General features: G+C 43.0%; 1 protein-coding gene across 2 annotated transcripts; it reads left to right on the plus strand.

The window, feature by feature from the left end:
* The first annotated feature begins 2,547 nt into the window (after positions 1 to 2,547).
* Positions 2,548 to 11,161, plus strand: LOC139459239 (surfeit locus protein 6 homolog). 2 transcript variants are annotated; one of them, XM_071240686.1, is made up of 5 exons: positions 2,548 to 2,650; positions 5,286 to 5,473; positions 6,519 to 6,632; positions 7,055 to 7,180; positions 10,502 to 11,161. In XM_071240686.1, exons 2-5 carry the CDS (start codon positions 5,320 to 5,322, stop codon positions 11,143 to 11,145), a joined length of 1,038 nt encoding a protein of 345 aa, XP_071096787.1. In that variant the 5' UTR covers positions 2,548 to 2,650; positions 5,286 to 5,319; the 3' UTR covers positions 11,146 to 11,161. The 2 variants fall into 2 exon arrangements, with proteins under 2 accessions (XP_071096787.1, XP_071096788.1); XM_071240687.1 differs by having other exon boundaries at positions 5,292 to 5,473.
* Positions 11,162 to 13,854: the final 2,693 nt, after the last annotated feature.

Consider the following 13,854-nt stretch of genomic DNA (forward strand, 5'->3'; position numbering starts at 1 on the left):
AGTTAATTAGCGCTGATTGGTGATTAGCAATGGACAAATGAAAGACAGTACAAATACTGTATTTGCAGCTGCAGGCATTTAACAGATAGAGCTGCCTCCCTATAGTTACTACTGTTTACATAGACCTTACATGCAGGTGATAATGATAATAAGGCTATTTGTATAGCGCAAAATCCACATCACTGAGGGACATGCCCAATGCACAAATTCAGTATATGTACATATATAGAACAGAGAGGGTACATTAAGATAGTAAAAATATACACATTAAGTTGTAGCATTCCAAAAGGTATGTTTTGAGTCCAGGCTTAAACACAGTGATACTAGCTGCACTTTTGAGGCTGAAAAGAAGGGAGTTCCATAGAGAGGCACCAGCATAAGAGAAGGGTCGAGCAACAAAGGACTTAAGTCTGAATTTTGGTACAAACAGGAGAAGTAGGTCATTTGATCGGAGATTTCTGGTTGATTTGTATGAAGAAACATTTCTTGAGATAGGCAGGGCCAGTGTTATGAAGAGACTGGTAGACAAGAGAGAGGATTTTAAAATCAATCCTTTCGCGGATTCGCTGCCAATATAGTGACTTCAAGATGGATGAGATACGTGACTGAAGCTTTGTTCTTAAAAGTTGTCACTATTCGGGCAACTCCATTCTGTATCTTCTGCACATTATATTATTAAGATATACGGAAATATCTACAAAAAGGAAATGAATTGTAACATGAATAACATTCAAATAGGTTGCATATTGTAACCAAGTTAATGAAAGATATTATTTGATTTTGCATGACTATGTGAATCTTGGTAATCAACAAGTTTGAATGTAATTAACAAATATTACTGGCATCAATGCATGTATAGAAAGTATTTCTTAATTCACGAAATCAACTTTTCACCCCAAAGAGATTAATAAAAAATCCTTAGTTTGATGTATTAGTAATGTTTACTGGTGTGTGCATTTTCATTAACGACTTATGATTATTCGCATCGCCAGGAATTGAATCTTTATCCGATATCAGTTGACACAACTGTTAGGGTATTTCGAAAAGATCAAACGATAAAGAATAAATTAATCTAAAAGAATTTAATATCATCCAATTAAATCCCCAGAAGTAGATGCAGAAGTTGATGGCACTCCCAAGAAAGAAAATGAAAGACAAAACTGAACAATCCTGTCTTTTCATCTTCCCAAAGCAAGGAGGAACTTTTCAAGTCTGTTAACTCCCTTGCCTCAGGAAGATGGTGCCCGTTGCGTGAAACCACGGACGTATACGTCTTTGGTGAAACCGATATATGACATGTGATGATATATGATCTGCACATAAATCATCCCTCTAATTCACATCATATCATGCAAATAAAACCGAACAATGTGAGTAACAAAACAGATGACAAATAAGAACACTACTTAAATTGGTTGCAGTCAGGAATGTTTCTTTTTTTACAGTGCTGGTACAGTCTACAGTGTTGACATAAACTGGTCCAGGGTAGTATATGTTTGTTTCAAATAAAATGCTCACTTTATTGAATTTTATTGTGCAGTTCTGTTGTTCTTTGTATGATTGACCCGTGAAGATCCGGGTAGAGAATAGGTCTTCAGCAACCCACGCTTACCGTAACAGGCGACTATGCTTGCCGTAAGAGGCGACTAACGGGATCGGGTGGTCAGGCTCTCTGACTTGGTTGATGAATGTCATCGTATCCCAATTGCGTGGACCGATGCTCATGATGTCAATCACTGGATTGTCTGATCCAGACTCGCTTATTTAGAGACCATCGTCATATAGCTTGAAGATTGCTGAGTGCGGTGTTAAATAACAAACAAACTTAGTGTGGGTTTTTTTTATAGCAAAATGGTGATTGAAAACATATATCATACATTTATTGATGACTTTGTAGAGATATATCACCCTAAAATGCAGTCAAGTCAACACCAGCAACAGTGAATGGCATCAACCAGTGTGCCTACACAATATACTCAGCATATCCCATGTGCACCCCTAGCCCCTAAACTTTATTTCTGTATAAATTACCACCAAAGACAATAAATAGATCTTAGTTGTGCAACCCCCCCCCCCCCCCCCCCCCCCACCACACACACCCCTTTTTAAAAAAAAGAAAAAGCTGTATCCTCCTCTGTAACCCCACCCCTATTAGTACACGGGAACATTGGACCAATGTTGGTACACTGTTGGGCTATTGTCACGTTGACAACATTGGACCAACATGAAAACACTCTGCAAATATTAAATTGGACCAACATCATCTTCTAACATTGGACCAATTGTAATATTCGTCAACATAATCCAATATCGCTGTTTGCTGAGAATGACTAATCGGCTCGCAATCTGTATATATGGTCATATATATTGTGTCTGTGTGGGATATCTGTGTGAAACTGCGGCATTGAATCCCAGTAGGATAGCTCTATTAAAAAAAGCGCAATAATCATGAACGCGACGACCCCGTTTCACGACCCTTTCTTTTTGACAATAAATAGTTGTAAGGAACATACTATATGAAACCGGAACTGGAAATCGACGAGTTAACATGGCAGCTTTACCCACGTGCGATTTCTTCATGTGTTGACATTTTTCACGAAATGCCTGTTAGAATATAGAAACTGCCGCTTTAGCGGCTTCTCGCACACAGGTGAGGACAATACGTACTGGGAATCATTAGTGTTTGTACTTTTGGAATGCTGAATGCTAAATAATTATTTTACGGACTCCTCTGGCCCGCGCTTCGGCTTGCCTTGTAATGTTTTAGTATTTCGCTTGTTTCAATTTTCGTTCAATTTCGTCGTAACTTTAGGGTATGGGATGCACTCAGTCGTTTTTAATGAATGAAATAGTGTATGTGACTTGTAGCTCCAGTGAGTCAGATATTGTCCACATTTGATTTAAATAGAAGTGGAGTACATGGGGCGCTCTTATGTAGCGCTACATCTGTTCTAGCTGAGAGACGCAATAGGGTGCGACAGTCACGACATGATGCTACACCACTTAGGGCCATGTCTTGACTGTTGGACCACATCGTGGCGTTTGGCTAGACGCATCTATGTTCTTGAAATAAATCACTTGTTTTAGACCAGAGTGTAAGGAGGTAAGTCCAATGTTGCTGAAGGGGTAGTTGTGCATGGGTAGGCCTCTATATACACAGATGTGTACCCCAGGTACGTTTGAGTAGTCAGAAATGTACCCTAGCCAAAATCAGAATACAGATAGGTACTAGGGCTGGGACGAGTCCAAATTTACTAGCCGGGTACCAACCCCCCTATTACCCAACCCTACCCGGGTACCCACTGTAGGTCTCAGGAGATGTCTCAAAATGTCTGATTGGGAACATTTTTAGAATAGCCCTGGTAAAACGTATTTAGATACATGTATTTAAACAATCTGGTCATTCATACACTGAAGTTTAATTAAGTTATATCTTTATTCAACCATATGAAAAATCAGAAGGAATGGGTGCATAGTCAGAAAGAAATGCAAACATTAGTGACTTGTAGTGTAACCATAGAGTTTTAGATAACTTTTGTCAATCAACAACATATCACGTGACTAACCACGGGTCCGGGTAGTCCTGTGGGTACCCGGGTCCTACTTAGTACCCACCCGACCCGGGTTACCCGTCACAGCCCTAATAGGTACCCAGTACACTAAATGGCGGACGAGTCCATAAACCTCAACCAGAAATCAAAACCTTTTCATGTTGACATTTGTTGTAGTTCCGGGTCGCCAGATGACGAGTGCATGCTGGATAATGCTGTGCTTCGTGAAATATTACGTCACTGTGTATGCTCGTTTTTTTATATATCTGGGTTTCCAAATCCTGCATGAAATAATTTCAGAGTGTGACGTCCAATGCCTGATTCAATTCTCAAACCAAACCAGTATAGCTCTGCACAGTGAAGCCATGGACGCAAGCGCTGCACAGAGTAAACTAGCTTCAGTCTTGTTTTTTACTAGAGGCAAACTGAAGAGAAAGCTTGTTTTTTTTCATACAGATGAGTTTCAAAAGACTAATTGCCACCTTGCTTATATTAGAAGCCAGTGTTTATCAAAGACTTATTAATATCAAAGGTTACAATATTAAAATGCCTTGGTCATATGAAGTCACTCTCCTTGCAGTCAGCCGAGTACCTCTCACATCGTCTCATCTTGCACAGTCCATTCATGTATTTTTCATGTATCATTTTGGACAAGTCTACACATTTAGATGAACAGACTGTCATGAAATGTTTAACTTTCATTGAGAAAACTGAAGTGTGAAAAACTATTGCCGTTTGCATATTTATCCTCTACTTCTTGTCATCAAAGCCCTACGGAGGTAGCGATGTACGTCACTTTGATGTGTAAAGCTATATTATGTCATGCACCTCACTTTTTGTACCAATGCTGATTAACGATATGAATATGCAGAACAATACTGAACACTATCATTCATACCTATGCTTGTTGATTTCACCAAAGTGGTATACATCTAAAACCCTAATTATTTCGTACTTTCCTCTGATATCAAGCTGACATGCAGTGATAACGGAAACACTGTTCCAAGCTGCAATAAACAAAGATCACTCACTCACTCACAGACAGTCGTGGCTTGCCCACTTGGCATAAGTGTGTGTCTGTGACTGTATGTTTGATTTAATAGATGCTGAACACTTTATTTGACTGTAAGTTTGATTTGAAAGACACAACATTTTTTTTTTGATGTAATGCCAGTAGGCACTGAACACTGTTAGTTTGATTTGAAAGACACACCGCTGTGTTTTTGATGTGATGCTAATAGGCACAGAACACTGTTAGTTTGATTTGAAAGACACAACAGTGTATTTTGGATGTAATAGGTACTGAACACTGTAAGTTTGATTTGAAAGGCACAACAGTGTATTTTGGATGTAATAGGTACTGAACACTGTTAGTTTGATTTGAAAGACACAACAGTGTATTTTGGATGTAATAGGTACTGAACACTGTAAGTTTGATTTGAAAGACACAACAGTGTATTTTGGATGTAATAGGTACTGAACACTGTTAGTTTGATTTGAAAGACACAACAGTGTATTTTGGATGTAATAGGCACTGAACACTGTTAGTTTGATTTGAAAGACACAACAGTGTATTTTGGATGTAATAGGTACTGAACACTGTTAGTTTGATTTGAAAGACACAACAGTGTATTTTGGATGTAATAGGCACTGAACACTGTTAGTTTGATTTGAAAGACAACAGTGTATTTTGGATGTAATAGGTACTGAACACTGTAAGTTTGATTTGTTTAGTTACAGAGTTCAGCAACTGTTTGAACTTGGCATCATGGCTGGGAGTTCTACGGACAGTTTTGAGCAGGACAACAAGTTCTTTAAGGGCTTGTTGGACATGGTACCAGCACGAGTTCTCTTTGATGAAGAAACAAAGAGGAAGATAAGGGGGGAGGACGAGGAGGAGGAAGAAGACTCCGGCCAGCATGGTCAGTATGGTTGTGTAATATAAGATTACACATCGTGGGGATTCATGGGCAGAATAGGTCACTCAGTGTCTATTTGTTGTTTTGTTGAATGTGAACTCAGCAATATTCCAGCTATATGACGGCGGTCTGTAAAGAATCAAGTCTGGACCGGCAAATCCAATCTATGCAATTGGGATGTGATGACATGCATCAAAACCAAGTCAGCGAGCCTGACCACCCGATCCTGTATGTCACATCTTACAACAGCACAGTTGCCTGTTCCGGCAAGCTACGGTTGCTGAAAATTGATTCTGACCCATGGCTGGTGCCCTGATTGCCATGTTGTTGTCAGACAATGAACATGACAACATGATCAACAAAGGACCTAGTTGTAACAACAGCAGTTTCTTTGCAAGTTACACTGTTTGATTAACCTTTTTTTTGGACAAAAGATCAGGTCATGTGTGGCCAAGATATCGTGGGTGAAAAGATTAAACAGTTCATTTGTCAAGACTTGCCTCCCTTAGCTGTGTCAGGATCTGCTGATCTTTGCACCCATTTATGATTATATCCATGGGTCTGCTCTAGCTCATCATCAGTGCCAATGTGTTTCACTGCAAAATGTACATGTCTGCGACCACAAGTGCTTGAGGTTTGCTAACCCAAGCAGCAAAGAGCCAGCCTTTATGATTTTGGTGTAATAGTTACCATGGTTACAATTATGAACCCAAATTTTGAGCCTGTGTTTTTTCTCATTCTTTTTGCAAATTATTTACATGCATTAAGTATCACAGAGAGCAAATTGTAAATGCACAAGCGACATCAGACATTCAGCAGCAAAACTGTACTGACCAATGAGAGCCATGCTTTCAATTCACATGGTGTTAAAATGTCCATTATACAGTAATATGAGGTCTCTGATTGGTTGCAATGTTAAAGGACACTCAGTCATTATATTTAGGGAAGGCATCTCTGCAAAAGCCTTATACATATAACTGATAATGCTGTTGAAAGAGACTGAATTATAGGAAGTTGAATGTCTTTGTAAATATCACCTTTTTTGTAGGCTCAAAAAAGAAAGGGAAACAGGAAAAAAGGAAGAAAACAAAATTTGATCCGTTGCAGAGAAAGACTGTGACCCAGCTCCAGGAAGAACTGGAACAGAGAGAAGGACAGTCTTGTAAGAGTTAACTCCCTTGTCCCACAATGCATTCAGATATTCTTAGGGATTGTTGCGAAGGAATTTTTAAAGGAGTTTGAGAGTCATCATGTTGGAACATAATCATGACAATAAGTCTTGACACCTACAGACTTCGCCAAAATATGATGAAGTTGCCTTACCATTGTTACTATATCATCTCCCGAAAAGTTTTTGTAGTCATGTTTCTAAATAAGTTTTGGTGTGTATGCAGATGAAAATGCCAACTGAAAATCATTTTGAAGAAAAATATTGCTGTTTAGCAAAATGGTTAATTTTCCAGAAAAGTTATTACTCCAGAATTGCTTTGGGATGAACATGATGAAGTTTTCTTCTTTCTTGAATTATGAGTTGGTGAAGTTCTTTTATATCTCAGGTTTCATTTACCTAAATCTATTTTGCAGTCACTCAGTTAAAAAAGAGTAAACACAAGAAGAAGCAACCAGGTGCTGAACAAAAAATCCGCAGCATCACCCACGACCTCGAGGAGCTGAGGTCACGTCTGCAGGCTCGCATCTCCGAACTCTCAGGTAGAGCAACCCTGTATGGCAGAGTCAGGGATTGAGTCAGGGGTAGTCAGGGGTAGAGCATCCCAGCAGGGCAGAGTCAGGGGTAGAGCATCCCAGCAGGGCAGAGTCAGGGGTAGAGTCAGGGTCAGAGCATCCCAGCAGGGCAGAGTCAGGGGTAGAGCTTCCCAGCACGGCAGAGTCAGGGGTAGAGCATCCCAGCAGGGCAGAGTCAGGGTCAGAGCATCCCTGTAGGGCAGAGTCAGGGGTAGAGCATCCCAGCAGGGCAGAGTCAGGGGTAGAGCATCCCTGTATGGCAGAGTCAGGGGTAGAGCATCCCAGCAGGGCAGAGTCAGGGGTAGAGCATCCCAGCAGGGCAGAGTCAGTGGCAGAGTCAGGGTCAGAGCATCCCTGTGGGGCAGAGTCAGGGGTGGAGCATCCCTGTAGGGCAGAGTCAGGGGTAGAGCATCCCTGTATGGCAGAGTCAGGGTCAGAGCATCCCTGTAGGGCAGAGTCAGGGGTAGAGCATCCCAGCAGGGCAGAGTCAGGGGTAGAGCATCCCTGTATGGCAGAGTCAGGGGTAGAGCATCCCAGCAGGGCAGAGTCAGGGGTAGAGCATCCCAGCAGGGCAGAGTCAGTGGCAGAGTCAGTGGCAGAGTCAGGGTCAGAGCATCCCTGTGGGGCAGAGTCAGGGGTGGAGCATCCCTGTAGGGCAGAGTCAGGGGTAGAGCATCCCTGTAGGGCAGAGTCAGGGGTAGAGCATCCCTGTATGGCAGAGTCAGGGGTAGAGCATCCCTGTAGGGCAGTCAGGGATTGAGTCAGGGGTAGAGCAATCCTGTAGGGCAGAGTCAGGGGTAGAGCAATCCTGTAGGGCAGAGTCAGGGGTACTCAGGGGTAGAGCATCCCAGTAGGGCAGAGTCAGGGATAGAGTATCCCTGTATGGCAGACCACCTCCATGGTCTAGTGGTAGAGTGTCTGACCGGAGAGCGAAAGGTCTGGGGTTCGATCCCAGACGCGTCATATAAAATGGCGGCATGGTATCTCAGTGAGCTAGCACTATAAATTGGCATCAGTCCGGACTACTAAAAGAGTTTAGGGGCAGAATACCGTCCTTGTTGTAGGGATTCGAGGTTAGGGGCAGAATACTGTCCTTGTTGTAGGGAGTCAGGGTCAGAGGTTTGGGGCAGAATACTGTCCTTGTTGTAGGGAGTCAGGGTCAGAGGGTAGGGGCAGAATACTGTCCTTGTTGTAGGGAGTCAAGGTTAGAGGTTAGGGGCAGAGTAGTTTTCCTTGTAGGGAGTCAGGGTTAGAGGTTAGGGGCAGAGTAGTTTTCCTTATGTAGGGAGTCAGGGTCAGAGGGTAGGGGCAGAATACTGTCCTTGTTGTAGGGAGTCAGGGTTAGAGGTTAGGGGCAGAGTAGTTTTCCTTGTTGTAGGGAGTCAGGGTTAGAGGTTAGGGGCAGAGTACTGTCCTTGTTGTAGGGAGTCAGGGTTAGAGGTTAGGGGCAGAGTACTGTCCTTGTTGTAGGGAGTCAGGGTTAGAGGTTAGGGGCAGAGTAGTTTTCCTTGTTGTAGGGAGTCAGGGTTAGAGGTTAGGGGCAGAGTAGTTTTCCTTGTAGGGAGTCAGGGTTAGAGGTTAGGGGCAGAGTAGTTTTCCTTGTAGGGAGTCAGGGTTAGAGGTTAGAGGCAGAGTACTGTCCTTGTTGTAGGGAGTCAGGGTTAGAGGTTAGGGGCAGAATACCGTCCTTGTTGTAGGGAGTCAGGGTCAGAGGTTAGGGGCAGAGTAGTTTTCCTTGTTGTAGGGAGTCAGGGTTAGAGGTTAGGGGCAGAGTACTGTCCTTGTTGTAGGGAGTCAGGGTTAGAGGTTAGGGGCAGAGTACTGTCCTTGTTGTAGGGAGTCAGGGTTAGAGGTTAGGGGCAGAGTAGTTTTCCTTGTAGGGAGTCAGGGTTAGAGGTTAGGGGCAGAGTAGTTTTCCTTGTAGGGAGTCAGGGTTAAAGGTTAGAGGCAGAGTACTGTCCTTGTTGTAGGGAGTCAGGGTTAGAGGTTAGGGGCAGAGTAGTTTTCCTTGTTGTAGGGAGTCAGGGTTAGAGGTTAGAGGCAGAGTACTGTCCTTGTTGTAGGGGGTCAGGGTTAGAGGTTAGGGGCAGAGTAGTTTTGCTTGTTGTAGGGAGTCAGGGTTAGAGGTTAGGGGCAGAGTAGTTTTCCTTATTGTAGGGAGTCAGGGTTAGAGGTTAGGGGCAGAGTACTGTCCTTGTTGTAGGGAGTCAGGGTTAGAGGTTAGGGGCAGAGTACTGTCCTTGTTGTAGGGAGTCGAGGTTGGAGGTTAGTGGCAGAGTACTGCCCTTGTACACCATGCTGTTGGTACTTCAAGATGAAGATGAAGGTTCAGGGTCAGGGGTTTATACATTAACAATGTATATACAGAACACTGATTGCTAAAATATTCAGTCGAAAATTTCTATTGATACTTGTTGAATTATCTGGTGGTCCTGACCCTGCAATAAACTTTCAAAGAGTCAACTTTTCGAGTGTCCCAGGCATGAAAACAGGCGTTTGTGACCTTCCATATATCTTCAGGCTGTCTCTGTATGCTACAACTGATCTAGATTTTATAGTAGTATAGCGCCACCTGTAAGCATGGCAGAACACGCAGATGTGGCCACTGAGGACACCTCTTACCTTTGATTATGATCCCTTCATTTAAAACTGTTTTGTTCTTGCAGTTTACTTTTTAAAAGTTTTTGAGATAACAATAAATGTATGAAGCAAGAGATTTTAGAGCAGTATTTCAGTGAGTTCTTCATTTCTTTCTATTTCTTGTGGTATATCGTGGTACAAATGGTATTGTCAGTCTTGTTTTGTGATACGAATTGTATTGCAAGGTAGCAGGCGATACTCAGCTCTAGATACAAACATACATAATTTTGTGTCCATTCTCAATCTCTCTGCAGGGGGCACGGGTGGCCCAGTCGTCTAAGGCCCCGCGATTCGCTGTGCAGAGTTGCGTCCCTTGGGCACGCCAGAAACCTATGATTGCGGGTTCGAATCCCGGTTCGCCCCAATTATGTTTCTAGGTTTGTCAGCACCATACCCATGCTCGTGGGTTACACCGAAGTGGTAAACGTCTGAGGCCTGCATCACTTCGGGCTTTCCTCCCACATTAAGCTGACATGCCACGATATGACTGGAATACTGTTAAAAGCAGCGTTAAACCCAACTCACTCACTCAATCTCTCTGCATAAAGGAAGCACTATTTTGTCTCTGGGGAAAGCCTGACCATACCCTGTGATATATACAGCAGCACTTCCTACTTATATAGTGACTTTGTTGTCTTGTTTCCACAGGAAAGAAGAGTAAGCTGACTGACAGGGAATCCAAGGAGAAGATAAGGCTGATGAAGAAGAATAAGAAGTTGAAACTTAAGTTGCGCGGTGCACAGAAGCAGAATAAACACAAGGGTGAACACGGACAGCAGACAAACGCTGACGATTCCCCATCTCTGTCGGAGCCGTTGATGGTCTCCGAGAAACCTGTGTATAACAAGGAAGGCAAGCTTGTCTTCAGTAAGTTTGATTTCACGGATTCGGGGGAGGTTGAAAAACCAAAGACAGATTTACGGGGCAAAAATTACAAAAGACTGTTAGAAAAATTGGAAAAACGGAAGAAGAAGGCTGAAGAGGTGCGCGAGAAGAGTGTTGATGCTGCGCAAAAGTTGGAGGACAAGACAACGTGGAAAACTGCTTTGTTGAAGGCAGAGGGAGAGAAAGTTAAGGACAATGAGAATCTGCTGAAGAAAGCAGTGAAACGGAAAGAAAAAGATAAAAAAAAGCGTCAGAAATCGTGGGAGTCCCGGACACAGCAAGTGGATCAAGACCAGAAAAAGAGGCAAGACAAGAGGAAGTTCAATTTGGATGCAAGGAAGAAGCAAAAGCTTGATAAGAAAAAGAAAAAGGCGGTTAAAAAGGGGAGGCTCATTCCAGGGTTTTGATATTGAATCTATTTGTACAGGAAAAGAAAATAAAGTTGTACATATTCAGTTTGGCTTTATTTGATTTGTTTTATATTAGTCTTTTTCTGTTAATCTGTGTGGGGGTATTGGTAGCATCATTGGGCTGACACATATGATCGTTTGTTCGAATCCTGCTTCACCCCGATTATTTCTAAGTTTGTCAGCACCATGCCCATGCTCATGGGTTTCTCCAACACTGTAAACGTCTGAGACCTGCATCACTTCGGGCTTTCCTGCTACATTAAGCTGACATGCTGTGATATTAGTGGAATACTGTTCAAAGCAGCGTTAAGCTATGGTGGGGCGGTCGTGTAGCCTAGTGGTTAAAGCGTTTGATTCCCGACATGGGTACAAAGTGTGAAGCCCATTTCTGGTGTCCCCTGCCGTGATATTGCTGGAATATTGCTAAAAGCGGCGTAAAACCATACTCACTCACTCACTCACTCACGTTAAGCTATGGAAGAAACACTTCCCTCTTGTTCTCTTAAGACATGCATGTAACAATGACTGTCACAATCTCATTAAAATCAGATCTTTTATGGTACCATATCACTATGCATTGACTGCCTCTGTGGTCTAGTGGATAGAGTGTCTCCCTGGACTGAGGAGGTTTGATTCCCTGGCAGTGTCATACAACTAGATGTTGAATGATGTTACTTGTTACCCCGCCTGCCGCTGGAGCTAAGGGGCTAAAACAAGGCTCTGAGTCTGTAGTATGAGACCTGCATCACTTAGGGTTTTCCTCCCACATTAAGCTGACACGCCGTCGTATGACTGGAATACTGTTAAAATCAGTGTTAAACCAAACTCACTCTGAGTCTGTATACTGTATCGAAGTGGAGTATTTATGTTAAACTGCTGCATGGTATCTCGGGGTTAAAGGGGTATTTGTACAGATAAGTACAAGCTTTTTTTATTTGTTTTGTTGTTTAATGCCACACTCAGCAATATCCCAGCTATATGACGGCGGTCTGTAAATAATTGAGTCTGGACCAGAAAATCCAGTGATTGATATGAGCATCAATCCACGCATTTGGGATACGATGACATGCATCAACCAAGTCAGCGAGGCTGACCACCCGATCCCGTTAGTCTCCTCTTACGAAAAGCATAGTCGCCTTTGCTCTCGACCACGCGGTCGGGTAGCCTACTGGTTAAAGCGTTCGCTCGTTACGCGGAAGACCCGGGTTCGATTCCTGACGTGGGTACAATCTGTGGAGCCCATTTCTGGTGTCCCCCGCCGTGATATTGCTGGAATACTCACTCACTCGACCATGCTGAAAGCTGAAACTTCCTATGGCCATTATAGTGATGCATTTCTTTTCTGAAATATAATTGGGTACATATATGTGTAGTTTTTAGAGCTCCACATATACTACTATGTTCCATTTATCACAATATTATAAATTATCACGTTGCCACTTACGCCGTCCTCCAAACTTCTCTAAAAATGTTTTTCCTTGCCACTTCGCCCGCCAGGCGACTATGCTTGTTAGAGGCGGCTAAAGGTAAGGGTCACTGACATGGTTGATGCGTGTCATCGCATCCCAATTGCCCATCGATGCTTATGCCATATTGTAAAACTAACTGTGGCCCTTACGCATTTCTGTTCAGAATGTAATGAAGTTTGGTACATGTACCGCCTCCGTGGTCTAGTGGTAGAGCGTCCGCCCGGAGAGCGGAAGGTCCGGCTTTAGATCCCCGGCCGCGTCATATTAAAAGACGTTAAAAGATGGTACTTGTTGTTACCCTGTCTGGCGCTCGGCATTAAGGGGCTAAAACAAGGACTGGTCGGCTCGGAGTCAGTCTACTGTCTCTGAGTTGGGTATTCATGTTAAACTGCGGCACGGTATCTCAGTGAGCTAGCACTATAAATCGGCATCAGTCCGGACTAGTACAAGCAGCCACACATACACACACACACACACGTACATGCACGTCACTATATAAGTGCAATATCTTGGACGCGACGTTAAACCCCATTTCACCTCACCTTCAAAGGAGTATGGCAAACCATTGTTTTAAGTTTGCCTGTTCTAAATGTTCCTGGCTAAATCTGGTGACCCGAGGTGTTTGACACTTTCATGTCATACATCAATTATTTGTTTCTCTTTCAAAATCTCTTAACGTAACCGAAAGTATAATGAAAGAAGTAACATTATTTGAACTTGTTCACCTACATTTTATCCAAGTAAAAATCTTGTTCAGATATTCTTGTTTTGGTTAGCAATGTGTCAGCTGAGAACATTGTTTGAAAACATGGTGGCCTTGTACACAAATCTGGCAATTTTGAGTGAGTGAGTGAGTGAGCATGGTTTTACGCCGCTTTTAGCAATATTCCAGCAATATCACGGCGGGGGACACCAGAAATAGGCTCCACTCATTGTACCCATGTCGGGAATCGAACCCGGGTCTTCGGCGTGACGAGCGAAAGCTTTAACCACTAGGCTACCCGACCGCCCCTCTGGCAATTTTGAAATGTACGTTACAATTGTTGTGGGTCTTGGTCCATGCTGTGGTCGGATATATATAGTTGTAGCTATACAAAGCTGAGGATATGATGTCCAATAATTGCAGGTCTTGGAGTAACCATTGTAAGGGTTTGACTGAACCAGATTCATTTTCATTTTACCATTTGAAATATTTGAAAAAAACCGGTCACTTGTCAGGGTAAATCCTATTGTGAAT

This window comes from Haliotis cracherodii, unplaced genomic scaffold (assembly GCF_022045235.1).
Source record: "Haliotis cracherodii isolate W230 unplaced genomic scaffold, xgHalCrac1.p SCAF_13, whole genome shotgun sequence".
Taxonomy (NCBI): Eukaryota; Metazoa; Mollusca; class Gastropoda; order Lepetellida; family Haliotidae; genus Haliotis; species Haliotis cracherodii.